The sequence below is a fragment of the Podarcis erhardii genome, assembly GCF_964252035.2.
Source record: "Podarcis erhardii genome assembly, chromosome: 18".
Classification (NCBI taxonomy): domain Eukaryota; kingdom Metazoa; phylum Chordata; class Lepidosauria; order Squamata; family Lacertidae; genus Podarcis; species Podarcis erhardii.
Window position 1 is genome coordinate 9,095,749 of NC_138516.1, and position 27,939 is coordinate 9,123,687.

The following is a 27,939-nucleotide window of genomic DNA, read 5'->3' on the forward strand; positions in this document are numbered from 1 at the left end:
CCCTCAAGGAGTTGCAGGATTGGCTGGGGTTGGAAGAACAATCCCTTGCCCCGAGGAAAAGCTGTCCCCATGTTAGATCTCCTGCACACATAGCAAAGGTAAAGGGACCCCTGACCATTAGGTCCAGTCGTGGCCGACTCTGGGGTTGTGGCGCTCATCTTGCTTTATTGGCCGAGGGAGCCGACGTACAGCTTCCGGGTCATGTGGCCAGCAGGACTAAGCCGCTTCTGGCGAACCAGAGCAGCGCACGGAAACGCCATTTACCTTCCTGCCAGAGCGGTACCTATTTATCTACTTGCACTTTGACGTGCTTTCGAACTGCTAGGTTGGCAGGAGCAGGGACCGAGCAACGGGAGCTCAGCCCGTGGTGGGGATTCGAACTGCCGACCTTCTGATCAGCAAGTCCTAGGCTCTGTGGTTTAACCCACAGCACCACCCGCATCCCACATACATACTAGGTATCACCTAAACATCGACATCGCTCAACTTGAGCCAACCTCGACTACCTCGCAGGGTTGACGTAAAGGGAAAATGTGCGAGGGAAGGAGTCGTGTCCAACACCTTCGACAGTGAAAGGAAAACAAAGGAAAGGAAATAAAACCGTAGCTGCAAACTGCCTTGAGTCCGTTCCACTGCCGAATGCCACCAGAAAGTTCTTCCCGATGTTTTGAGTCAGACTCTCCTTTCTCAGTACTCAAAGCCATGGGTTCGAGTCCTGCCCTCCGGAGCAGGAGAAAACAAGCTTGCTGCATCTCCCAAGGGACAGCCCTTCAGATATTTGAAGATGGCTCTCGTATCTCCTCTCAGTCTCCTCTTTTCCAGGCTAAACATACTGAGCTCCTTCAAGCGTTCCTCATCAGGCTTGGTTTCCAGACCCTTGACCATCTCTGTCTCCCTCCTCTGCCCACCTTCCAGCTTGTCAACATCCTCCTTAAATTGTGGGGGCCAGAACTGGACACAGTATTCCAGGCGTGATCTGAACCAAGCAGAATAAATTGGGACTATGATTTCCCTTGATCTGGAGACTAGACTTCTGTGGTTGCAGCCTAGAATAGCATTCACTTTTTTTGCTGCTGCATCACACTGTGAGCTCAAGTCAAGTTTGTGGTCCACCAAGACCCCTAGGGACGCGGGTGGCGCTGTGGGTTTAAACTACATGGCCTAGGACTTGTCGATCAGAAAGTCACCGGTTCGAATCCCCATGATGGGGTGAGCTCCCGTTGCTCGGTCCCTGCTCCTGCCAACCTAGCAGTTCGAAAGCACGTCAAAGCGCAAGTAGATAAATAGGTACCGCTCTGGCGGGAAGGTAAACGGCGTTTCCATGCGCTGCTCTGGTTCGCCAGAAGCAGCTTAGTCCTGCTGGCCACATGACCCGGAAGCTGTACGCCGGCTTCCTTGGCCAATAAACTGAGATGAGCGCCGCAACACCCGAGTCGGTCACCTAATGGTCAGGGGTCCCTTTACCTTTACCTTTTAAGACCCCTAGATCCTTTTCACATGTCCTGCTTAGTAAGCCAGGTATCCCACTCCCCATCTTATATTTGTGCATCTGGTTCTTCCTGCATAAGTGAGGAACCTGACATTTACCCCTGTCGAAATTCGCTATCCAATCCGTGAAGGTGCTTTTGAAGGAAACATTCGCACAAAGTCTCCTGCTAGCATGAATAACATTGGAGGGGAAATGTTGGGCGGAACCACAAGTGGAAATGCATACAAATTTCTGTGTGGACGTCCCCCCTTCCCCAAGTCACAAACTGATGGTCCAGCTCCGAGGGCCTTCTGGCGGTTCCCTCCCTGCGAGAAGTGAGGTTATAGGGAACCAGGCAGGGGGCCTTCTTGGTGGTGGCGCCCTCCTTTCAGATGTCAACAACTACCTGACTTTTAGAAGACATCCGAAGGCATAGAAGTTTCTAATATTTGATTAATTATTGTATTTTAATATTCTTTTGGAAGCCGCCCAGAGTGGCTGGGGAAACCCAGCCACATGGGTAGGGTATAAATAATATATTATTATTATTATTACGGATGGGGTGAAAGGGGAGAGCAGAGTGGGAGAATTAGAAACGGAGAGGGGGGAATTAAATTTACAGATCCATCGCTTGGGAGCCCCAGACTTAATCCAATGAGCGTCTTTGTTTATCCCCGAGCCGAGAGAAAGCCGCCACTCGACGCGCCCGGCGACGGCGAAACTGCGTCATTTTTTTGGAAAAGGAAAAACCTATGCAAACCCTCTTGGAATGCGGCGCTCTGCTTTTCTCCTTTTATAGCCTGCAAAATTCTGCCTGTCCACTCTCTCTCTCTCTCTCGGTCTGGGTTTTCAATCTCTTGATGCTAGGACTTTAGGGGATTTTAAGGGACGTCAAATCTCCTAAGGATGAACAGAAAGCCTGCCTGGATCACGAAAGTCTAGTCCGGCTGACTGGCCTGTCTGCCAGATGGCCTCGTGGGAAGCTTTCAAAATGACCTGCTTCCTTCTGCTGCCTCTCAGTGTACCTGCCTGCATTTTCAAGGTAGACTGCCCCTGAGGCCTGGAGGCTCCATTTGGCACAGATTTAGCGCTTGGCTTCCAATATGTCTGGAAAGACAAAGGGCTTTGAGAGCTATCAGGAGATCTAGGTCATAGATAAAAGCCCTGAAAGTGTTGGCAGCAGGCCACCAAATTGGCAGGCGTCCTAAACGGCCTCGGTCTAGTATATCTGAAGGAGCGTCTCCACCCCCATCATTCTGAGGTCCAGCTCCGAGGGCCTTCTGGCGGTTCCCTCCCTGCGAGAAGCCAAGTTACAGGGAACCAGGCAGAGGGCCTTCTCGGTGGTGGCGCCCTCCCTGTGGAACGCCCTCCCACCAGATGTCCAAGAGAAAAACAACTACCAGACTTTTAGAAGACATCTGAAGGCAGCCCTGTTTAGGGAAGCTTTTAATGTTTGATGTATTACAGTATTTTAATATTTTTTTGGAAGCTGCCCAGAGTGGCTGGGGAAGCCCAGCCAGATGGGCGGGGTATAAATAAATTATCATTATTATTATTATTATTATTATTATTATTATTATTATTATTATTATCCCTCTGTGTGGGAGGGAGTTCTCCAGTTCCTCCCTCCACTGCCAGATCCCGTCTCAAATTCTGCAGCACGTTTCTTTGGGGACCTGCGCAAACTGGTTACCAGGCGTCCCCGGTTTCCAGGGACAGTCCCCGGATTTGCAAAACCGTCCCCGGACAAATTCAGTCCCCGGAATGTCCCCAGATTTGCAATTCTGTCCCCGGGAAACGTGGCAGCGGCAGCCTCAGCCAGCCTGGTAGCGCCGTTGGTTCTGGCTGGTTTCAGGAGCTGTTCGCTGCCGCCGCCACGGTAGAACAGGGGAGGTCCGGCAGTACAGATCTCCTGCCCCCTTTGTTTTGACTGATCGGGGAGACTCAGGAGTAGCGGGCGGGCGGCCGTTGCCCAGGAGGGGCGCAAGGCACACGGTTTCTCTGCCAGGCAAGGTGCAAAGCCCTTCTTCCGCACCCTGTGAAACATAAATGCGCAGAGTTTTTTTAAAAACTGGTAAACCCTGAGACTCCCAAGCCTCCCCTGATCAGTCAAAACAAAGCGGGAAGGAGATTGGGGGAAGCTCAGGATTCACGGGCAGATGGCACGCCGTTGCCCAGTTTTTAAAAAACATTTACGTTTCACAGGGTGCAAGAGAAGAGCTTTGCCCCTTTATACAATAAGCATGTGTGCTTGGGCCCAGGGTCTTTTGCCTCGCCGTCCCCACTACTGACTCCCTGTTGTTGTTGTTGTTGTTGTTGTTGTTGTTGTTGAGTCGTTTAGTCGTGTCCGCCTCTCTGTGACCCCCTGGACCAGAGCACGCCAGGCCCTCCTGTCTTCCACTGCCTCCCGCAGTTTGGTCAAACTCATGCTGGTAGCTTCGAGAACACTGTCCCACCATCTCGTCCTCCATCGTCCCCTTCTCCTTGTGCCCTCCATCTTTCCCAACATCAGGGTCCTTTCTAGGGAGTCTTCTCTTCTCCTGAGGTGGCCAAAGTCTTGGAGCCTCAGCTTCAGGATCTGTCCTTCCAGTGAGCACTCAGGGCTGATCTCATTCAGAATGGAGAGGTTTAATCTTCTTGGGACTCTCAAGAGTCTCCTCCAGCACCAGAATTCAAAAGCATCCATTCTTCGGCGATCAGCCTTCTTTATGGTCCAGCTCTCGCTTCCATACATCACTCCAATAGTACCTCGGGTTACATACGTTTCAGGTTACAGACTCCGCTAACCCAGAAATAGTGCTTCAGGTGAAGAACTTTGCTTCAGGATGAGAACAGAAATCATGCAGTGGCGGCAGCGGGAGGCCCCATTAGCTAAAGTGGTGCTTCAGGTTAAGTACAGTTTCAGGTTAAGAACGTACCTCCAGAACGAAGTAAGTACTTAACCCGAGCTACCACTGTACTGGGAAAACCATGGCTTTAACTATACGGACCTTTGTTGGCAAGGTGGTGTCTTTGGAGCCTCAACTACTCAGCTTCAAAAAACAACAACACCATACGCTAAAGGACTCTTACTATTCCCGCAGAGTCAGCACCCAGTCTGCTCCCTTGAAAGATTCGTCAAAATCGGGAGGGAATGGGCCTTGTTTTCAAAGGGGAGGGAAACTGGGTCAGGGGGGATTTCGGTCCAACTTAGCCATAGCAGAAATTTAATCGGCTGCGGTTTCTCTCTCTGCTGCTGCTGCTGCTGCTGTGTGTTTGGGAGGGTGTGGAATTTTGCATTTCACTGGAAACTCCTGCCTGCAGGCAGACATAACAAAACGCCCTCCCAGAGTTTGGTCTGAACTCGAGGATTTGATGAGACACACACTCACGCGGCAAAGGCAAGCTATCTTTTATTGCATCTGCAAATCCCCTCCCTCTGTCTCCAAAAGGCTTGGCTGCTTTCGAAACATCTGGCACCGAAGCTTTCTTGGGAAAGCGGGATGTGGAAATGACCTAATGCAGAGGGTTAGGAAGAATGCACCCGTTGGCCTTGGTTTTCCGGATTCTTGCGCTCGGATCCTGCCTGCGGGTTTCTCGTAAGGGACACCCTGAGATGAGGATGCTAGACGGGGTGGGAATGCTTAGGCCTCATCCTGCAAGCCGGGGTTTTCCCCCTTGCTCTTACGGAACCTCCAGGTACAGTTGCAGTCTATCTGCACTCCAAGGTTCTTAGGGCTATTTGGCCAGGGTGCTGGGCCCCTGATCCAGTTCTGCAACGGAACAAAAAGCAACTGCACAACGTGTTTCCAAAACAACAACAACAACTTCTACAACCATACAACCCGCGCGAAGTCTGCAAGTTCGGTCAACTGCTTTAAAGCCGCTCAGCCTGAAATTTGCACAACCGCTAAAAAGGCCATAATAATAATATTATAATAAATTTTATTTATATCCCGCCCTCCCCAGCCAAAGCCGGGCTCAGAGCGGCTAACATCAAATGTATAACACATTAACATAAAATCAGACAATCAATTAAAATACATCCTCAAATCAGATCAGGATCAGAATAAAATCCAATCAGATGGCAACCTGCAGATTAGGGTTAGGGACCTTAAATGCTCACCAGGCACAACTGTTTGTGCTGAACTTATATGGGCCTACTAAGTCAGTTCTTGGTATGAGCTTTCGTGTGCATGCACACTTCTTCAGATACACGTGTATCTGAAGAAGTGTGCATGCACACGAAAGCTCATACCAAGAACTGACTTAGTTGGTCTTTAAGGTGCTACTGGAAGGAATTTGTTTTGTTTTGACTATGGCAGACCAACACGGCTACCTATCTGTAACTGGAACTTTATATGGGCCTGTGAGAAAAATTGGGAGGCCACTTTCATGCAAGTTCTTAGGAAAGGGAAGAGGGAATCAGACTGAACCCCGACCAAAGGCCTGGCAGAACAGCTCTGTCCTGCAGGCCCTGCAGAAAAATGTCAAGTCCCGCAGGGCCCTAGTCTCTTGTGACAGAGCGTTCCACCAGATTGGGGCCACAGCTGAAAAAGCCCTGGCTCTAGTTGAGGCCAGCCTAACCTCTCTGTGGCCTGGGACCTTCAGGATGTTTTTGTTTGAAGACAGTAAGGTCCTCCATGGGACATACCAGGAGAGGCAGTCCCGTTGGTACAAGGGTCCTAGGCCGTATAGGGCTTTGAAGGTTAAAACCAGCACCTTAAACCTGATCCTGTACTCCACCGGGAGCCAGTGCAGCTGGTATAGCACCGGGTGAATGTGATCTCGCAGCGAAGACCCCGTAAGGAGTCTCGCTGTGGCATTCTGCACCCGCTGGAGTTTCTGGGTCAGTCTCAAGGGCAGCCCCATGTAGAGCGAGTTAGTAAAAGAGCTTGTGTGATGTATGGCAGTGGACCTGTGAGAGACCAGAGTTCGAATCCCCACTCAGCGTCCGTGAAGCTCACTGGGTGCAGCTTTGGGGGCCCAGTCCCTGCCTCTCAGTCTGACCAGCCTTGCAGGGTTGTGGGATTAAATGCGGAGGGAGGGAACTATGCAAGACATCTGGAGCTCCTTGAGAGGGGGAGGAAGGAGGGATATAAATGCAACCAGTTGACCTGATGGAAATGCAAGTTCACAAATGAGCAAGGTTTGAAATGCACAAACAGGTTTGCAGGGCAGAAATGTCTTCACTTTAATGCTGGCACAGAGCAGGGACCAATCAAATCCTCCTTTGGGGAGTTTCCCAATTGGGACGGGGCCATCGCTGAAAAGTCCCTGTTCTCATGCCAACCAGTGCCAGCCATATCTCTCTGTCGGTGGCAGAACGGGAAGCAGGGCATAGGAAGATAGCTGCTAAATGTGGCACAGGGCGGGCAGCCAGGTCTCTGTGGAAACATGGCCTGGAGGGTAGGACTCGAACCCATGACTTCAAGTTGCAGGAAAGGTGCTTCCAACAAAACAGCAGGAAGAACTTGCTGACAGAGCTGTTCGGCAGTGGAACGGACTCCCATGAGGGTCCCTTTCAATTCTACAATTCTATACTTCTATGATCTGGATCTGAGTCTAGTTGAATATGCTGATGTTGCAGCCCCATTGCAGAGAACTCTGACCCATCCTATTTGGGTCCCCACTTTTTTTTTTGCCCTTTAGTTGGCTTCTAAGCATGCAAATGAAGGGACGCAGGTGGCGCTGTGGGTTAAACCACAGAGCCTAGGACTTGCCGATCAGAAGGTCGGCGGTTTGAATCCCCACAATGACAGGGTAAGCGCCCGTTGCTTAGTCCCTGCTCCTGCCAACCTAGCAGTTCGAAAGCACGTCAAAGTGCAAGTAGGTAAATAGGTACCACTCCGGTGGGAAGGTAAACGGCGTTCCCGTGCGCTGCTCTGGTTGGCCAGAAGCGGCTTAGTCCTGCTGGCCACATGACCCGGAAGCTGTACGCCGGCTCCCTCCGCCAATAAAGCGAGATGAGCGCCGCAACCCCAGAGTCGGCCACGACTGGACCTAATGGTCAGGGGACCCTTTACCTTTAAGCATGCAAATAGACAGGGGGGAGACTGGATATTTGTGTCAAGGCAAAATCAGGGAGCAAAGCCAAAGTACATTTGGGGAGAAGTACATTTGGGGAGAAGTACATTTGGGGAAAAGTACATTTGGGGAAAAGTACATTTTCTTGAAGTTGAGGCTCCAAGACTTTTGGCCACCTCATGAGAAGAGAAGACTCCCTGGAAAAGACCCTGATGTTGGGAAAGATGGAGGGCGCAAGGAGAAGGGGACGACAGAGGACGAGATGGTGGGACAGTGTTCTCGAAGCTACCAGCATGAGTTTGACCAAACTGCGGGAGGCAGTGGAAGACAGGAGGGCCTGGCGTGCTCTGGTCCAGGGGGTCACGAAGAGGCGGACACGACTAAACAACAAAAACAACATTTGGGGAAGGGGTCAGTTTGCAAATTATCCAATGCCACAGATCCCCTAAACCAGGGGTGCCCAAACCAGGGCCAGATTTGATGAAGTGAACATGCATGAGGGCCAACCAAAGTTGCTGAGCTTTTTTTTTTAGGATTTTACCCCAAGACATATACGACCACAGGGACCAAAATAAGTTGACCAGCGGGCCCGCAAAACGGACTTTGGACATGGCTGCCCTAAACGGAGCCTGCGCTTACACCGTTCCGTTCAAAGCACAAAGCGGACTGTGGTGGTTCGCCCCACGTGCAGAGCTACAACTCCCATCACCACGAAACTACAGTTCCTGGAAGTCTCTGGAAGGAGCTGGGTTGGTGGAAAGTGTTTTAGAACCATGCCTCCCACTCCGTCCAAGCTTCCGGATTGCAAAACCACCACGAGTCGCCACGCTGGAAAGGTTTCAAAAACAAATGGGAGGTGGCGGTTTTCTGGTGCGTTCCCCAAACCCCAGACATCAGACGTTTGGAAAGGGAGAGGGGAACAGAAAGAGAGAGGATTCTCTGCGGCGCGCGGGGGACGACGAGTTTGGAGAAGCATTTCCAGGAAGGAAAAATTTGGGACTGAGGAGGTGGGCGGTGGGGGTGAAGGATGCTAATCTTCCCAATCCAGAAGTTTAGGAGGGAGGGGGAAGAGGAGCGCCGCGCGTCGCCAGCTGCGCCGCCTCTCGCTCCCACCGCGCGCAACGAGAGCGCACAGGCGTGCGCCACGACCCGGGAGGGCGCGTTATTGATGCTTCTCTTAACGATCCGGATTTGGCCGCATTCAGGCTGGCCTGGGGCGCAATACACTCCCCAGACACGTTACTGGCTGCCCTCGACACCGCCTCCCGTGGAGCTATGATTCAGACTGTTACAGACACCCTCACACACTTCACAGAGAGAGAGAGAGACGCGGGGAGAGGAGACGGCAGGGGGGTGCTTTTAAAAGGGGGAGAAACACCCTCCCGGGAAGGCAGTGCCAAAGAGGACCCCGGATTATTCCCAAGCTAGGTGCCTGCTCTTTGCTGAGACTTCGCTCCTGCTTGGGAGGCACAAGAATCTGAAGTTTCCTGGAGGTTCCTAATTTTCCTTTCCCCCTGTGGATTTTTGCGCCTCGCCATGAAATTCTGCCTTCTGCTGTTGAGCGCGCTCTGCGCTGCCGGCGGGGGCTCCTTCTCAGGTAAGCGCATTTTTGGGGAAATGGGGTGCCGGGCTTTAAGCAACACCCCAACCTCCTTTTCCTTCCAGGTTCCAGGTTTTAGGAGCCCAAGGAAACCCCGAGGTGGAGTGGTTTCCCAGGCCTCCCCGGGGACAAGGGAACGCGGGTGTTCCCCAAGACCCCCCCCCGATGCTTAGAACGTCGGATGGGATGGGAAAGAGGGCGTCTGAGCGTGTGCAGAGTGCGGGATTGAAGCAGGATCCCTGAACTAGTTTTAAAACTTTCGGGAGTCAGTCCCAACCCAGTTCTGACTCCCTAGAATGGATGTGGGTGGGCCGAATTATTATTATTATTAGTAGTAGTAGTAGTAGAAGAAGAAGTAGTAGTATAATACTGTGCTATTTATTATTATTATTATTATTATTATTATTATTATTATTATTATTATTATTATTTATACCCTGCCCATCTGGCTGGGCTTCCCCAGCCACTCTGGGCGGCTTCCAACAAAATATTAAAATACGGTAATGCATCAAACATTAAAAGCTTCCCTAAAATTACAATATCAAAAACACATAAAATTAATCAATTACCAGCTTTTAGGGGATTGCAAAAGGAGACTGTGATAATTTTTAAGGTGATAAGTCAAGGGATATATTTTTAGTTGCGGGGGCGGGGGGGAGTTAAACTTATTTTAGTTCTGGTATGGTTACTGTTAAGAGGGTTTGAAAAGGAGAGGATAAAATATGCCCTCCATCCATTTAAAATTGTTTTAAAAGCAAGAGGGGGTTAGGAATTAAAGCGTGGTTTTTAATGATGCCCACCCCGAGTTCTTGATTGTAAAAAAAAAAATCAATAAATTATCAATAAGAAAAACAAATGGCAGTGATTTAAGACTTTCGAAAAGCTGAAATAAACATCTGGGTTGGCTCGTCTAAACAGAAAATGTGTTCAGCGGGGGGCAGAAAGAGTGTGGCAAATGCACCTTCCTGGTCTCAAGTGGCAGGGAGTTCCGAAGGTTTTATCTAAAGCGATACAGCTGGGAAATTTGGAAAAGGAGCAATAGAATCGGAAGAGACCGTTAGGGTTTGCACACATTTGTGCTGCAAATGCGTAGCCCTCAGCTATCTTTGATGGTGTGCCATAGTGCCTTAGTGATCATGCGTGTGGGTTTCTGCGCATGAGCATTAAAGCATCTCTCTATTATTATTATTATTATTATTATTATTATTATTATTTTACACGCCAGACAGATCTGAACCCTTGACAAAGACGGTCCAGGAAACTAGCTGCGTTTGTGGTGCCTTTGGCGTGAATTTTCTCCGTCGAGATAATTGACGGCAAAATCTATGGTGCGATAATGCCAAGGTTGCGGGTTCGAATTCCATGCACGACACAGCTGTATATTTCAGCGTTGCATGGGAGGACTAGATGACTCCAACTCTGTGGTTCTGCGACCGCACTTGGAACACTGCGTACGGTTCTGGCCGCCTCTTACCAAAATGGATGTGTTGTAGAGTTGGCAAAGCAAATGTTTTTTGTTTTTGTTGCATTCAAGAGTTGCAGAAACTTAATGCAAAAGCGGGTTTTGGGGGGCTCCTTTGGGGGGGGTCAGGAATGCTTGGGCTGTGATTGCATTGCGGAGGAAAAAATATTATGTTATTTTCTAAAAATTATGTATATATTAAATTTTTACACTGCCCTTCATCCGAGGACCGCAAGGCGGCTTACGATATAAAAACACAAAGATATGCAACGTGCTAGCCAGCAAAAGTAGTAGCCAGCGACAGTACCCCGCTGCCGCTGTTTGAAAAGCCGTATTTTCATAGAGAGTTGGAAGGGAACCCAAAGGTAATCCAGCCTGACCCTCTGCAATGCAGAAATCTTTTGCCCAATGTGGGGCTCGAAGCCACAAACCTGAGATTAGGAGCCTCCTGTATTTTTGCTGTTGCAAAAAACTGCCCTGAGATATGCAAATCGAATAAATTAATTAAATGAAGGAGCCCAAAGTCCTGGAATTTAGGGTTGCCGACGATGGACCGGAGGGTTCTGAGCAGTTGAATCTGCGCCCCGATTTCCCCGTTTGCAAATTATGGGATGTTTTACGCGAAAACATGCCTCCCTTGGTGTTTGGGGAGGGGGGGACCCTCGCACGGCGAGACTGGAATCCGAGCTCCCGAACCAGGTGGGGTTTTTGAAAAAGGAGACGCTTCCTTTGAAGTGGGAAAATTAATCTTTCAACAGGGCTTTACCTCTCTTCTTCAGGTGTAATTGCACAAGACGTCCCTCTTTGATGGGAAGCGGGGGCCAAGTCAGACAGGCAGACAGACAGCCCTGCAGGCCAAATACCTAATTTTATTTTATTCCCTCCACCCCCAGCAAAACGTCTAGAGTTTCAAAGCTCTCTTTGGGGTTGAGAGTTTCCTGCGGCCAAGAGAGGGCTTCCTATCCTTGCTATAACAACAACAACAACAACAACAACAATAATTTATTTATTATTTATACCCCGCCCATCTGGCTGGGTTTCCCCAGCCACTCTGGGCGGCTTCCAACAGAACACAATAATCTATTAAACATTAAAAGCTTCCCTAAACAGGGCTGCCTTCAGGTGTCTTCTAAAAGTCTGGTAGTTCTTTTTCTCTTTGACATCTGGTGGGAGGGCATTCCACAGGGCGGGGGCCACCACCGAGAAGGCCCTCTGTCATTCGGTTGAATTGCTAGCACATTTTGCTATTGCCCCTTTCCTGAATTAAAGGGAGCTAGAACTGGGGAAATAGAAGTCCCCAATGCGGATAATAATAATAATAATAATAATAATAATAATAATTTCTTATTTATACCCCGCCCTCCCCAGCCAAGGCCGGGCTCAGGGCAGCTAACAAGCAATAATAAAAACAAGTTGAATGAATACAACTTAAAAACAAGATTAAAATACAACATTAAAATATTGAAACATTAAAATATGAAAATGCAGCCTCATTCGATCCGGGTCAAATCCTATCGCAGAATCGTAGAATTGAAAGGGTTGGACCCTTGCAATGCAGGAATTTTTTTCTGCCCCGTGTGCAACTCGAACCCACAACCCTGAGATTGGCTCTGCCCACTGAGCTACCCATGTTGGAGGGGGATGGCAGGGTTTTTTTGAGGGGGGTTAGGCGCAGGGAGGCGATTGCGGTTATACAGCCGCCCAAATACTGGGTGCGCTGCAAAGCCACCGGCTATCTTAACATGCCCAGAGGCTCACTTTTCATCCTGTGGCCTTAAACACCTAAGAAACCCCTCTCCGTGGCGGACGGCAACCCAGTCAGATGGGCAGGTAATAATAATAATAATAATAATAATAATAATAATAATAATAATAATCTCTGCAAAAAAACCTTCCACCACCACCTCCCAAGGGAGTCCATTTCACCATCAAACAGCTCTTGCTATCTATCAGAAAGCAATGTTGACGTTGAGTCAGAAGCTCCCTCCTCGTAACGTGGAGCCACGGGTTCGAGTCCTGCCCTCCAGAGCAGGAGGAAACAAGCTTAGAATCATAGAATCCTAGAGTTGGAAGAGACCCCAAGGGCCATTGAGTCCAACCCCCTGCCAATCAGGAAACACCACCAGAGCACTCCTGACATATGGGTGTCAAGCCTCTGCTTCAAGACCTCCAAAGAAGGAGACTCCACCACACTCCTTGGCAGCAAATTCCACTGTCCAACAGCTCTTACTGTCAGGAAGTTCTTCCTAATGTTTAGGTGGAATCTTCTTTCTTGTAGTTTGGAACCATTGCTCCGTGTCCGCTTCTCTGGAGCAGCAGAAAACAACCTTTCTCCCTCCTCTATGTGACATCCTTTTATATATTTGAACCTGGCTATCATATCACCCCTTAACCTCCTCTTCGCCAGGCTAAACATGCCCAGCTCCCTTAGCCGTTCCTCATAAGGCATCGTTTCCAGGCCTTTGACCATTTTGGTTGCCCTCCTCTGGACACGTTCCAGTTTGTCAGTGTCCTTCTTGAACTGTGGTGCCCAGAACTGGACACAGTACTCCAGGTGAGGTCTGACCAGAGCAGAATACAGTGGCACTATCACTTCTCTTGCTGCCTTTCTCCACGGCACAGCCCTGCAGTTGCTTGAGATTTAAAGGAGTCATAAAACAACAGAATTGTAGAGTTGGAATGTGCCCCTGGGGGTCATCTAGCTAGCCCAACAATGCCTGTAATTCCAGGACTGTCCCGGGACAACTGGGACGCTTGGAGGAGGGCGCATCGTTGCAGAGGGTTGGGCTGGATGACCCTTGGGTGTAAAAGCCCCAAATCTTTGATTCTGTGAATCTGCCAAGACCCAGCCAGGCCTGTTCTGCCATCTGCAGAACAATGAGGACGGTCGGCCTCGCTGCTAATAGGAATTCTAAGGTCTTATATATATATAAAATAAATGTTCATAAGCGTACAAGGCAAACACATGCATAAGTCTATAAACCACATGTCTGCAATAGTAAAGGTAAAGGGACCCCTGACCATTAGGTCAAGTCGTGGCCAACTCTGGGGTTGCGGCGCTCATCTCGCTTTATTGGCCGAGGGAGCCGGCGTACAGCTTCTGGGTCACGTGGCCAGCAGGACGAAGCCGCTTCTGGCGAACCAAAGCAGCGCACAGAAACGCCATTTACCTTCCCGCCGGAGCGGTACCTATTGATCTACTTGCACTTTAATGTGCTTTCGAACTGCCAGGTTGGCAGGAGCAGGGACTGAGCAATGGGAGCTCACCCCGTCATTGCAGGGATTCGAATCACCGACCTTCTGATTGGCAAGTCCTAGGCTCTGTGGTTTAACCCACAGCGCCACCCGCGTCCCTGTGTCTGCAATAGTACAGAAGAGCAAACCTGAAGCCGTTTTGACTCTCCCAAATTGACCTCAAAATTAAGCAGCTCTCCAATTAAAAAGGTTCGGGAAGGTGGCCTCGCTGCTGATTGTTATAGGAATTCTAAGGTCTTATATCTTAAAAAGTAGAGACATCACCTTGCCAACAAAGGTCCGTATAGTCAAAGCTCTGGTTTTCCCAGTCGTGATGTATGGAAGTGAAAGCTGGACCATAAAGAAGGCTGATCGCCGAAGAATGGATGCTTTAAAATTCTGGTGCTGGAGGAGACTCTTGAGAGTCCCCTGGACTGCAAGAAGATCAAACCTCTCCATTCTGAAGGAAATCAGCCCTGAGTGCTCACTGGAAGGACAGATCCTGAAGCTGAGGCTCCAAGTCTTTGGTCACCTCATGAGAAGAGAAGACTCCCTGGAAAAGACCCTGATGTTGGGAAAGATGGAGGGCACAAGGAGAAGGGGACGGCAGAGGGCGAGATGGTGGGACAGTGTTCTCGAAGCTACCAGCATGAGTTTGACCAAACTGCGGGAGGCAGTGGAAGACAGGAGGGCCTGGCGTGCTCTGGTCCAGGGGGTCACAAAGAGGCAGACACGACTAAATGACTAAACAACATTAAGGTCATATATATATGTATAAAATAAATGTTCATAAAGGTACAAGGCAAACACATACATAAGTACACAAACCACGTTCTGCAATAGTACAGGTGAGGAATCCTGAAGCCGTTTTGACACTCCCAAATTGACCTCAAATATTTCTCTGCAAGGAGGAAGGAAATGGGGAAAGCTTTCCAATGGTCTTTGGACTGTAGGGGCTTACACCTCCCTTTGCAAATACAGCCTGGCAAATATCTGTTAAGCTGAGCAAAGTTATCAATATGCCTAAGAGATTCAGGAACAAAGTGTTATCTCCAAGGAATGGTTAGGCTACCCAGAAAAGGCGATTGATAAGGCATGATCAGGTCTCCTGGCAGACAGGAGTGAAGCAACACACTCTAATTTCTGCTGGGGACCACCTTTTTTCTGTGATGTATGTATGATGTTTGGGGGGTGGTCTTGAGTGGGTGGCACTGTGGGTTAAACCACAGAGCCTTGCCGATCAGAAGGTCGGCGGTTCGAATCCCCGTGACAGGGTGAGCTCCCATTGTTCGGTCCCTGCTCCTGCCAACCTAGCCGTTCGAAAGCACGTCAGAGTGCAAGTAGATAAATAGGTACCGCTCTGGCAGGAAGGTAAATGGCGTTTCCGTGCGCTGCTCTGGTTCGCCAGAAGCAGCTCAGTCCTGCTGGCCACATGACCCGGAAGCTGTACGCCGGCTCCCTCGGCCAGTAAAGCGAGATGAGCGCCGCAACCCCAGAGTCGGTCACGACTGGACCTAATGGTCAGGGGTCCCTTTACCTTTTACCTTGAGCTACAGGGGAGGCAATTTCGAAGGTCTATATAAGAGCTTGCACACCAATGTTCTGGGTTCCTCTCCCCCCTCCCTGCGTGGGATGAGCAGGAGACCCTGTTGCAACAGATTAAGAAAGATCAGGCTTACTAGCTGCTTTGCTTCTCAATATTTTCTGGTTGGCCTCTGTTATTTTCTCTGACCGATGGAGAACCTACTTAAGGACTCTATATGGGCTCTTGGATACCCCATAAGGGAAAAAGGAGCAGTTTTTTCTTATAACATTGGCCTGTTATTTTCTCCTACTGATAGGGAACTGTTAACGGAGAAATCTGAGGGCTCCCTTGGACAAAAAACAAGGACACCAGCTAGGAATACCAGAGCAAAACAGCAGCCGGTAGGCTTGGTCTTTATTGAAGACTGTTGCGACAGGACTCCCACCTGCCACCAGGTGGAACAAGATGGAAGCCCCGAACAAAAGAGCCCCCAAACTTTTATTAGCTGCTAATCCCCATGTTACAGCCCCCCAACTACATCACTCATACATCATGAAAGGGGAGGTCTGGTGGCCGTAATCTGAGCATCCTGGACCCTGCCCCATGGTTCCTCTTGCCCTCCACCAAACACCCATCAAGTGGAACAAAAAATATATTTACATTAACCTGTTTACCAGCCAAGTTCATCACACCCTTTTGTCTCCATCTGGGTTTGTTATTTCTGGAACGGCTACCTGTCTGGCACTCAGGTATCAGGATGCCAGGGATTATCACTCAGGCAGAGGGGCTGCTGAGGAGCTGAGCTCACCTGTCTAGATGAATTTTTAAGTTTTTCCAGTGAGCCAAAACATAGATACATTTATTCATTTATCAGTGAATTCTGACATTTGGTATCGTGCAGCAAAGGCCCTTTGAACAGACAGGAAGAAACTGCGACCAACTATTTTGTGGGGACAAATCGCAAAAGTCACAAAAGTGATTGTGCTGGTTTTGGTAGTGGGCAGGATGTGCATGATATCTGCTGGAGGGGCAACCCCCCCAAAAAAACCTATACATAAATTCCTGCAACGGAACCTACATAAGGACTCTGTACAGGCTCTTGGAGGGAGAAAGGTTGTTTTTTGCTGCTCCAGAGAAGCGGACACGGAGCAATGGATCCAAACTACAAGAAAGAAGATTCCACCTAAACATTAGGAAGAACTTCCTGACAGTAAGAGCTGTTCGACAGTGGAGTTTGCTGCCAAGGAGTGTGGTGGAGTCTCCTTCTTTGGAGGTCTTTAAGCAGAGGCTTGACAACCATATGTCAGGAGTGCTCTGATGGTGTTTCCTGCTTGGCAGGGGGTTGGACTCGATGGCCCTTGTGGTCTCTTCCAACTCTAGGATTCTATGATTCTTGGATACCCCATAAGGGAAAAAGGAGCGGTTTTTTCTTATAACACTGAAAAAGGGCACCCCTCCTGAACTGAGGAGCCTTGGGGGTGGGAATGGAAAGATTCCCCCCCACCCTCTCCCTCCTGAAACGTGGGAGCATCTGGGGCACCCCAGACAGGAATGGCCCCGGGGGCTTTGCTCTCCAAAAAAATGAACGATTCGTTCACCAGATTAAGGAACAAACAGCCTTTTGAATCGGCTGCCAGCTGGCTGGCTGCTTTGCCGCCGGCAGTCTTGGGTAGTACTTTTTTTCGGGGGGGGGGTTAGGTTTGAGGATGCCATGAGCAATGGGGGGGGGGAGGCAAATCAGAAGTCCCAGACAGACCTCACACGCTCAGGCCTGATGTTTCACTCCAAGAGCCAAACAAAGCACAGTTTGTCTGTCCAGGGGGTTTGGGGGGGGTGAGGAAGAGATCAGGCTTGTTGTGGGTGGGGGGCAAGAATGAGGGGGTCAGCCCTCGCCAGCTTGTTTTGAAGGCCTGCGGCGAGCGAGGTCCATGCAGGGTCATCCACCCCCTGCAATGTCCTCCGAAGTCAGGATTCGAACACAAGACCCTGAGATTCAGAGTCTAATGCTCTGCACTTGACAACTGCCAGACGAGAATTGCAACCTGTTGTCGCATACCCAAAATTTATTGTTTTATATCGGGGATCAGCAAACTTTTCCAGCAGGGGGCCGGTCCACTGTCCCTCAAACCTTGCGGGGGGCCGGACTATATTTTGGGGGGGAATGAATGAATTCCTATGCCCCACAAATAACCCAGAGATGCATTTTAAATAAAGGGACACTCATATAAAAACACGCTGATTCCCAGACCATCCACGGGCTGGATGGAGAAGGCGATTGGGCCGGATTTGGCCCCCAGGCCTTAAGTTTTCCTACCCATGTTTTATATCATATCAGCTTATTTTTTTTGCTAGCGTCAAAGTATATCTACGAATAGCCAGTAATTCTTTTTATTATTATTATCATTTTTTCTGTGCAGAAATGCGCTTAGATTTCGCTTCCCGGCTAGCTCTTCCAACCCTAAACGCCTAACCAAGTTTCCGGTCCTCATTGCCGTGAAATAAAAAGCTGGTTTTAAAAAGGACCGCAGGAAGCGGCACTGATCCACCTAGGTCTTGTAATTGTATTGAATACGGCAGTATTCCCTGCCTGGAGATATTGGAGGTGTTTTCCATGCAAAATAGGAACCCTAAGCACTTAGGGTATTTGGTGATAGAGTGCTCCTGGGAATGGAAGCTCCACAGAAAACTTGGAATACAGTGGTGCCCCGCAAGACGAACGCCTCGCAAGACGGAAAACCCGCTAGACGAAAGGGTTTTCCGTTTTGGAGGCGCTTCGCAAAACGAATTTCCCTATGGGCTTGCTTCGCAAGACGAAAATGTCTTGCGAGTTCCTGTGGGGTTTTTTCCCTCCCCCCCTTTCCTAAGCTGCTAAGCCGCTTAACAGCTGATCCGCTAAAAGCCGCTAAACCGCTAATAGCGCTGATCCGCTAAGCTGTCAATGGGCTTGCTTCGCAAGACGAAAAAACCGCTAGACGAAGAGCCTCACGGAACGGATTAATTTCGTCTTGCGAGGCACCACTGTAATAGGCACAGATGGGCGAATCCTGCCGATTGCTGGGAAACCACAAAACGCCCTTATGCAAAGTCTCCCAATAGTCAAGGCCGCGAAAGTAGAACTTCTGTAGCCTAGCACAGTCTACCTTTGCTCTAGATCTCCTATGCCCTTTTAAAATGTGGGTTTTTTTTCCCCAGTTCTGGGGGCAGGCTATTGGGTTGTGGTTTTTATTTTTATTAGGTATTTTGTGGTTTTATATCTTGATTTTACTCTGTGAACCGCCCTGAGACCGTTGGGTATAGGGTGGTATATTATTAATAATAATAATAATAATAATAATAGTCAGTGCTTCTTTTCTTAAAAAAATGTTTAGGGGTACTCTCATTTTGACTCAAGAAAACCACCATTTTATAGTTCAAATTGGGGGGGGGGAATAAATACAGTAAATGGACAAAAGTGCAAAGATTCACAAAATCTTTAGGGGCATGTGTACCCCTGGGTCCCCCCCCCCTAAAAAAAAGCACTGATAATAATAGATATAAACATAAAGAGTTGGTCCGGACAGGCTCCTGGAATAGATGGGCCTGTAACAGCAGTCTCTTCCGATGTTCTTATGAAACCTCCAGGCCCAGGAACAGTCTATCTGAACTCCTAGGTTGTTTTAATGGGTATTCGGCTGCTGTGAGGACAGGGTGCTGGTCTAAGCCACGTAAGCTGGCCAGTCATGTGGCGGTGAGTTCCGCGAGCTAACCGATCTCTTAAGAGCCGATATTCCGTTCTAACGGTCCCTTTTTCCCAAACAGGCGGTATCTGCTGGCTGCAGCAAGGGCGCGAGGCGAAATGCACCATGATCGTCCGGACCGGCGTGAGCTGGGAGGAATGTTGCGCCAACGGGAGCACAGACATGGCCTGGTCAAATGCCTCGCACCCGGACAACAAGATCAGCCTCCTCCGGATCCTGGGGCTCGTGACCTGTCACCCTTGCAAAGGTAGAGGGGCTTTTTTTAAAAAAAAGAATTGCAAGGGGCCACCACTATGAAGGCGCCGTGGAAGCTGGGAGCCAGCAGTAGGTGGCGCCAGAGCATAGGGAAAAAAGGCAGGCAGGTGGCCCTCTTCGGCAGAGGGCAGACTACAGCCGCAAACAAAACGTTTCAACTGTCTTTTAGTTTCATTTTTGGAATCATTTTCATTTGGTTTTACAAAACAGAAAAATTACGACAAGGCCAGCTGCATAACCAACCGTCTATTGAGATTTTTTCTTCCCATCTTTGACTGCATATTATTTCATAATCCACATATTATAACTCTCCGTATTATCCATTTGCTCTTAAAATCCTGCTAATCTTTTTATCTGTTTTGCAGCGGTCGTTTTTAAGTGTGTTTTAAGCGCATTGTACTAATCTGACACTAGGTGGCGGTGGCGAGCTAATGCCAATTCAATTTATATATTTTGAAATGTGTGGTGTTGTTTTTTAAAAAAGCATCTTCACGGTATGTGTGTGTGTATGCATAAGGTAAAGGTAAAGGGACCCCTGACCATCAGGTCCAGTTGTGGCCGACTCTGGGGTTGCGGCGCTCATCTCGCTTTATTGGCCGAGGGAGCCGGCGTACAGCTTCCAGGTCATGTGGCCAGAAGGACTAAGCCGCTTCTGGCAAACCAGAGCAGCGCACGGAAACGCCGTTCGCCTTCCCGCCAGAGTGGTACCTAGTGATCTACTTGCACTTAGACGTGCTTATGAACTGCCAGGTTGGCAGGAGCAGGGACCGAGCAACGGGAGCTCACCCCGTCATTGCGGGGATTCGAACCGCCGACCTTCTGATCGGCAAGTCCTAGGCTCTGTGGATTAACCCACAGCGCCACTCATGTCTCTGTCTATATATGCGTAGTTTCTACCTAAGTCCGGTTGGGCAGTACTGCGTTCGCCCCAATTTATCAGCCTCGATTGCAGCCACCACGAATGCAAGGAGACATATCGGGACAGCAACATTCTCCCATCAGTTCCCTGGCTCAGAGATCGCACCCATTCAAGCTGTTGTGTTTTAGGGAGAGTTACGTATGTGGCCCCCAAAAAAGAAGAGAACGTGCCCCTCGTTCTGAAACAGGCTCTCCAGGCAGAAGGAGCTGCAGGTGGAGAATACCGTATTTTTCGCTCTATAAGTCGCACCAGACGCACCTAGTTTTTGGAGGAGGAAAACAAGAAAAAAAATATTCTGAATCTCAGAAGCCAGAACAGCAAGAGGGATCGCTGCGCAGTGAAAGCAGCAATCCCTCTTGCTCTTCTGGCTTCTGGGATAGCTGCGCAGCCTGCATTCGCTCCATAAGACGCACAGACATTTCCCCTTACTTTTTAGGAGGGGAAAAGTGAGTCTTATAGAGCAAAAAATATGGTACTTTCCTTAAACTGCTTTTTGTAGACGGGTTCCCTAGGGATCATCTACTCTAACCCCCCAGAGCCAGAAACAAAAAGTTGGGGCAGATTTGGGGAGGGCGACGTCCGGAATTCCTGGACATATATCCGGAATATCGGAAGCCGTGTCAACCCAGTGTCGCTTTTGGTGATCTTCCTTAAATCGTACTTCGTAACTAGCCTTCACTGGCATAAATTAAAACAGGAAAAATTATGAAATGGTACAAAATACGTTGATAATCCAAACGAACATACAGGATATAAAAGACTAAATTAAAGTAAAAGACGGGATAACCACTATGAAATAAATCGGGCAACTTTAGATTTAGGCTTTAAGAATCTCAGGTGTTGCTTAACAATAGTTCAAAAACTATTCCCTGCCCCCTGGAATTGGCCCAAAAAAGCTCAGCAGATTTTCACTGTTTGAAATATGCAGGAATCTTTTGCCTGCCGCAGCACTCGAACCCGTGACCCTTAGATTAAGAAGCTCCTGCTCTGAGCTGTCAGGAGGGGGGAAAACCCCACCCTGAAAAAAAACAAACCAATCTCAATAACTTTTGTGTCCGGATTTTCACTGTTTGAAATACGGCAACCCTAGATTTGGTTCTTTGAGTCCTGTGGGGCAGGACGCTGCCGGGAAAACGGGCGCTGCTTTTTCCCACCCCCAGACTTGCCTTGGGGGGTGTGTGACATTTTCCCAGACAGCCAGAGAGAGCCCACCCACGTCTCAAAGGGGGGGAACTGTGCGTCTCGCCCCTCTCCCATCTCCGCCAGACTTTTAATTTTGCCCTGGGGTGACCCTCCAACATAATGCACCCGTCTGTCTCCTGAGACTCTCCCTCCTTCCCCACAGACACAAGGGGCTCCCCCCATCCCGGCTGCCTCCCCCAGACAGATCCTTCCCTCTCTCTGATTTGTTGTTTTCATGTCACGGAAGCCGGCGAAGGAACAGGGGCATCTATTGTGCGAGAAAAAGCTCTCCGTGGAAAGTCTTGGGGGAAAAACTCCCCTCTCCTGCAAAACCCAAGTTTTTGGGCACCTCGTTGCGAACCCCAGTTTTGCAGACCCTCCAACCTGTCCCAGGGGTGTCATGAGGACTGCAATCTTGAGTCGTTTTTAAGAGAAGCGTGGAATTTTAGGGAATCCTTGGGTCATCAAACTAATGCAATGCAGGAATCACAACGGGAAAATCCCAGGCTCATGGACATCTGACCTCTGCTTAAATACCAGACCCTCTAAGTGTCCCTATTTTCCACGGACAGTCCCCGATTCAGAGAAGCTGTCCCGGTCACCCCGGAACATCCTGCTTTTCCTTAGGACGTCCCTATTTTCACGGGAGAAACTTTGGAGGGGACGGAATAGGACGTCTCTATTTCCAGGGGAGAAACGCTGGAGGGGATGGAATAGGACGTCCCTATTTTCAGGGGAGAAACATTGGAGGGGATGGAATAGGATGTCCCTATTTTCAGGGGGGAAACGTTGGAGGGGATGGAATAGGACGTCCCTATTTTCAGGGGAGAAACGTTGGAGGGGATGGAATAGGACGTCCCTATTTTCACGGGAGAAACGTTGGAGGGGATGGAATAGGACATCTCTATTTTCAGGGGGGAAACGTTGGAGGGGATGGAATAGGACGTCCCTATTTTCAGGGGAGAAACGTTGGAGGGGATGGAATAGGACGTCCCTATTTTCAGGGGAGAAACGTTGGAGGGGATGGAATAGGACATCCCTATTTTCATCAAAGAAACATTGGAGGGGATGGAATAGAATGTCCCTATTTTCAGGGGGGAAACGTTGGAGGGGATGGAGTTATCCGACCCCCGAGCCGCCTGAAGGCAATCCTGTATAGGGAAGGTATTTTTAAAAATGTTTAATTTTTTTTACATTTTTTATATATGTTGGAAGCTACCCAGAGTGGCTGGGGCGGCCCAGTAAGTTGTGTGGGATATAAATAGTAAAATTATCATGATGGAACGGGACGCCCCTATTGTCATTGGAGAAATGTTGGAGGGTACGATTTTGCTTCTCTCCGTTTCCTTCTGCTTTCTGCAGATTTTAATTTAACTGCTCTGCCGTGCTTCGGATGAATAATAATAATAATAATAACCACCTCTCAATTCCTCCTTCCTCAGAGAGCTGCGAAGGGGTGGACTGCGGTCCGGGAAAAGTCTGCAAAATGAAATATGGACGCCCACACTGTAGCTGCGCCCCAGATTGCACCAACCTCTCCCGGAAACTTCAGGTGTGTGGATCCGATGGCTTCACCTACCGAGACGAATGCGAGCTTCTGACGGCAAAATGCAGAGGACAACCCGACCTGGAAGTCATGTATCAAGGCCGGTGCAAAAGTAAGCTGGTCTCCCCGCTTCAAACTCCCACCACGGGCATTTACCAAAGTTTGACTAACATAAAACACAAGCGCTCTAGAAACTATGGTTTGTTAAACCCAACCGCAAATGGTCCGGCAGGTTATCGGACAAAACGTGGCTTGCGTGGTGTTGGGGGATGAGTGTTCAGACCCCTGGGCTCTCACTTGTGGGGTGCCTCAGGGTTCTGTCCTCTCCCCCATGCTTTTCAACATTTACATGCAGCCACTGGGAGAGATCATCAGGAGGTTTGGGCTGGGTGTTCATCAGTATGCGGATGAAACCCAGCTCTACCTCTCTTTTAAATCAGAACCAGTGAAGGTCCTGTGTGAGTGTCTGGAGGCGGTTGGAGGATGGATGGCGGCTAACAGATTGAGGTTGAATCCTGACAAGACAGAAGGACTGTTTTTGGGGGACAGGAGGTGGGCGGGTGTGGGGGACTCCCTGGTCCTGAATGGGGTTACTGTGCCCCTGAAGGACCAGGTGTGCAGCCTGGGAGTCATTTTGGACTCACAGCTGTCCATGGAGGCACAGGTCAATTCTGTGTCCAGGGCGGCTGTTTACCAGCTCCATCTGGTACGTAGGCTGAGACCCTATCTGCCTGCGGACTGTCTCTCCAGAGTGGTGCATGCTCTGGTTGTCTCCCGCTTGGACTACTGCAATGTGCTCTACGTGGGGCTACCTTTGAAGGTGACCCGGAAACTACAACTAATCCAGAACGTGGCAGCTAGACTGGTGACTGGGAGCGGCCCCCGAGACCATATAACACCAGTCTTGAAAGACCTACATTGGCTCCCAGTGCGTTTCCGAGCACAATTCAAAGTGTTGGTGCTGACCTTGAAAGCCTTAAACAGCCTGAAGGAGCGTCTCCACCCCCATCGTCCATCCCGGATGCTGAGGTCCAGCACCGAGGGCCTTTTGGCGGTTCCCTCATTGTGAGAGGCCAAGCTACAGGGAACCAGGCAGAGGGCCTTCTTGGTAGTGGCACCCACCCTGTGGAACGCCCTCCCATCAGATGTCAAAGCGATAAACAACTACCTGACATTCAGAAGACATCTGAAGGCAGCCCTGTTCAGGGAAGTTTTTAATGTGTGACATTTTAGTGTACTTTTCATCTTTGTTGGAAGCCGCCCAGAGTGGCTGGGGAAACCCAGCCAGATGGGCGGGGTACAAATAATAAATTATTATTATTGTTGTTGTTGTTACTTGCGCCAACACAGTCGTACCTTGGTTCTCAAATGTAATCCATTCTGGGAGTCCGTTCGATGTCTGAAAATGTTCGAAAACTGAGGCACGGCTTACGGTCGGCTGCGGGAGCTTCCAGCGTTCAATCGGAAGGCAAGTCGGATGTTTGGCTTCTGAAAAACGTCCTCAAACCGGAACACTCACTTCCGGGTTTGCGGCGTTCGTTTAAAAGCCTGGGATGGATTAATCCGTTCTGCATTCCTTTCTATGGGAAAGCAACGCTCCTTGGTTTTGGAACGCTTTGGTTTCGGAACAGACTTCCGGAACGGATTAAGTTTGAGAACCAAGGTACTGCTGTATTGAGTAGAATTTCATGACAGAAAGCGGCGACAGCTCGCCCAAAGTTCTAGCTGATCTTGATCCTTGGACTACTGCAATGCCCTCTACGTGGGGCTACCTTTGAAGGTGAACGGAAACTACAATTAATCCAGAATGCGGCAGCCAGACTGGGGACTGGGAGCAGCCGCCGAGACCACATAACACCGGTCCTGAAAGACCTACATTGGCTCCCAGTATGTTTCCGAGCACAATTCAAAGTGTTGGTGCTGACCTTGAAAGCCCCAAATGGCCTCAGCCCAGTATACCTGAAGGAGCGTCTCCACCCCCATTGTCCAGCCCGGACACGGAGGTCCAGCTCCAAGGGTCTTCTGGCGGTTCCCTCCCTGCGAGAAGCCAATTTACAGGGAACCAGGCAGAGGGCCTTCTCAGTGGTGGCACCCGCCCTGGGGAACGCCCTCCCACCAGATGTCAAAGGGAAAAATAACTAACTTTTAGAAGAAATCTGAAGGCAGCTTTGTTTAGGGAAGCTTTTAATGTTTAATAGGTTATTGTATTTTAGTGTTTTGTTGGAAGTCGCCCAGAGTGGCTGGGGAAGCCCAGCCAGATGGGCGGTGTATAAATAATAAATCATTATTATTATTTCTCTGATATGTGTGTGTGTCCCCTTGTGCAGAATCGTGCTCCACTGTCGTGTGTCCTGGGACCCACACGTGTGTCGTGGACCAGACGGCCAGTGCCCACTGCGTCATGTGCCGGGCCGCCCCTTGCCCGGACCCCACCGACATTGACCACGCGATCTGCGGGAACAACAACGTCACGTACCCCTCCACCTGCCACCTCCGAAGAGCCACTTGCTTCCTGGGGAGATCGATCGGCGTCCGACATTATGGAAGTTGCACAGGTAGGTTGTCCCCTGGGGTCAGGCCCCGAGACTCTGTTTGGCAGGACTCCAGCCCCAGTGTGCCTAGGGTCTCACACCTCGGCGAGTTAGGGGTTTCCCCTGCAGGATGATGATGATGATGATAATAATAATAATAATAATAATATAATAATACAGTGGTGCCTCGCAAGACGAAATTAATCCGTTCCGTGAGGCTCTTCGTATAGCAGTTTTTTCGTCTTGCGAAGCAAGCCCATTGACAGCTTAGCGGATTAGCGCTATTAGCGGTTTAGCGGCTTTTAGCGGATCAGCTGATAAGAGGCTTAGGGCTTAGGAAAAGGGGGGGGAGGGGAAAAACCCGCAGGAACTCGCAAGACATTTTCGTCTTGCGAAGCAAGCCCATAGGGAAATTCGTTTTGCGAAGCGCCTCCAAAACGGAAAACCCTTTCGTCTAGCGGGTTTTCCGTCTTGCGAGGCGTTCGTCTTGCGGGGCAACACTGTAATTTATTATTTATACCTCGCCCATCTGGCTGGGTTTCCCACAAAACACTAAAATACAATAACCTATTAAACATTAAAAGTTTCCCTAAACAGGGCTGCCTTCAGATGTCTTCTAAAAGTTGGGTAGTTATTTTTCTCTTTGACATCTGGTGGGAGGGCATTCCACAGGGTGGGTGCCACCACCGAGAAGGCCCACTGCCTCGTTCCCTGTAACTTGGCTTCTCGCTGCGAGGGAACTGCCAGAAGGCCCTCGGAGATGGACCCCGGTGTCCGGGCAGAACGATGGGGGTGGAGATGCTCCTTCAGGGATACAGGACCGAGGCTGTTTAAGGCTTTAAAGGTCAGCACCAACACTTTGAATTGTGCTCGGAAACGTACTGGGAGCCAGTGTAGGTTATATGGTCTCGGCGGCTGCTCCCAGTCACCAGTCTAGCTGCCGCATTTTGGATTAGTTGTAGTTTCCAGGTCACCTTCAAAGGTAACAGGACCGGTGGTCAGGGATGATGGGAACTGTAGTCCCAAACATCTGGAGGGCCGGAGTTTGCTTATGCCTGGCTGAGGGCCTCATCAGACCTAAATCTGGCCCTCTTTGTGGGATATCTTTGGGAGAAACAAAAAACTCAGGAGTAAACCTACACAGATCCGGAGTCCCTAAGGGTTAGGGTCACCAAGCTGTCTTATGCTCTGTTATCCTTTGGACCGCCATAAGCATTTCCCCCCATCTGGGAATTGTAGCTGTCGGATGGGCAAACTAGAGTTCCCATAATTCTGTTGGGTGTTGAGGGAAATATGCCTCCAGATTGTAAGTTCTTTGCGGGCGGAGACGCTGACGGTGCCGTTCTGTGCAAATCCTGAATTTTGCCCTCTCCTGCTTTGATTTCTCCCTTAGCCCCGAACCGATACCCGCTGGACACAGATGAAGCCGAGGAAAACTACGTCTGAACCTGCGTTTGTGATCTATCCGACTCCCGACACACCTGGGGCATTATCTGTTAACAGTGTACAGACCGTATATATCTGATATTTATTAAGACCAAAAGACGACGACAGCCTTATTTATATATATATATAGACAGATAGATAGATAGAGATCTTGGCTGATGTAACCTAAGCATATCTGCCCCAGTTTTTCCTCCTCCTCCTTCTTTTGGGCACCCCCCACTCTGCAGAATTCTCCTCCAATAGTGCGGAGGGAGATCTACTCCACATTGTGAGAGCGAGGGGGAAGCCGGGACTGCAGTTCTTGAGGTCTAGCAGCTTAGCTCAGATCAGTATGGGGTTCTCTGCTCTCTGCTTGCCTCTCGGCGACACCCTATTCCTGCCCTAAAATCCTGCGGGAGGTTTTTCTCTGTGCTGAAAATTCAGGCCCTGCCCCAACTCCCGAAGCTGCGCCGTTTGTTAACATCCCGTCGCTGACTCTTCCCACAAACATTCCGTGACATCACAGCGATCAAGCACACTTTGGGGCGGGAACTCACCCAGACAAATTACCAATTTTTAGACTTTAAATATATATATACTTACATATCTCTCTCTAATTTAAATTCACCACTATGGTCACACTGAGTGCCTCATAAGCTGGATGTTGTTGTGTTGTTGTTTTTAAAAAAGATGTTGTTTCTTGTTCTCTTTCTACATTTTTTTAAAAAGCCTATTTTCTATAAAAACAAGAACAAAAAATACCTTTGTGTCCCGATCTTTTTACATGCTTCTTTTACCTGTCGGATTATGATGATGGTGTTTATTAATGATGGGTTGAAATTAAATTTATCCACGGTCCTTCCTCCGAAGATCACCAGGTGGTTTGCAACACAATCTCATTTATAACCAGCCTTTCCTCTAAAAATAGCAGCAGGCGAACGACAGATTAAAACCCATAGCAACTTTCTAAACGTATTTATAAGTTGGACAAGCATGTCTAAACAAAAACGTGCTTTTTTTTGACAGGTGCCAAAAAGAGGACTCTGAGG

General features: G+C 49.3%; 1 protein-coding gene across 1 annotated transcript; it reads left to right on the forward strand.

The window, feature by feature from the left end:
• Nucleotides 1-8,597: 8,597 nt before the first annotated feature.
• FSTL3 (follistatin like 3) lies at nt 8,598-27,657 on the forward strand. The gene is made up of 5 exons (XM_081846434.1): nt 8,598-9,071; nt 19,094-19,279; nt 22,831-23,046; nt 25,262-25,489; nt 26,859-27,657. The coding sequence occupies exons 1-5, from the start codon at nt 9,011-9,013 to the stop codon at nt 26,909-26,911; spliced, it is 744 nt and encodes a 247-aa protein (XP_081702560.1). The 5' UTR covers nt 8,598-9,010; the 3' UTR covers nt 26,912-27,657.
• Nucleotides 27,658-27,939: the final 282 nt, after the last annotated feature.

Coding starts and splice junctions, on each gene's coding strand:
- FSTL3 (XM_081846434.1), top strand. CDS start 9,011: ATGAAATTCTGCCTTCTGCTGTTGAGCGCGCTCTGCGCTGCCGGCGGG. Junction 19,280..22,830: donor GACCTGTCACCCTTGCAAAG/GTAGAGGGGCTT, acceptor CTCCTTCCTCAG/AGAGCTGCGAAGGGGTGGAC. Junction 23,047..25,261: donor GTATCAAGGCCGGTGCAAAA/GTAAGCTGGTCT, acceptor CCCCTTGTGCAG/AATCGTGCTCCACTGTCGTG.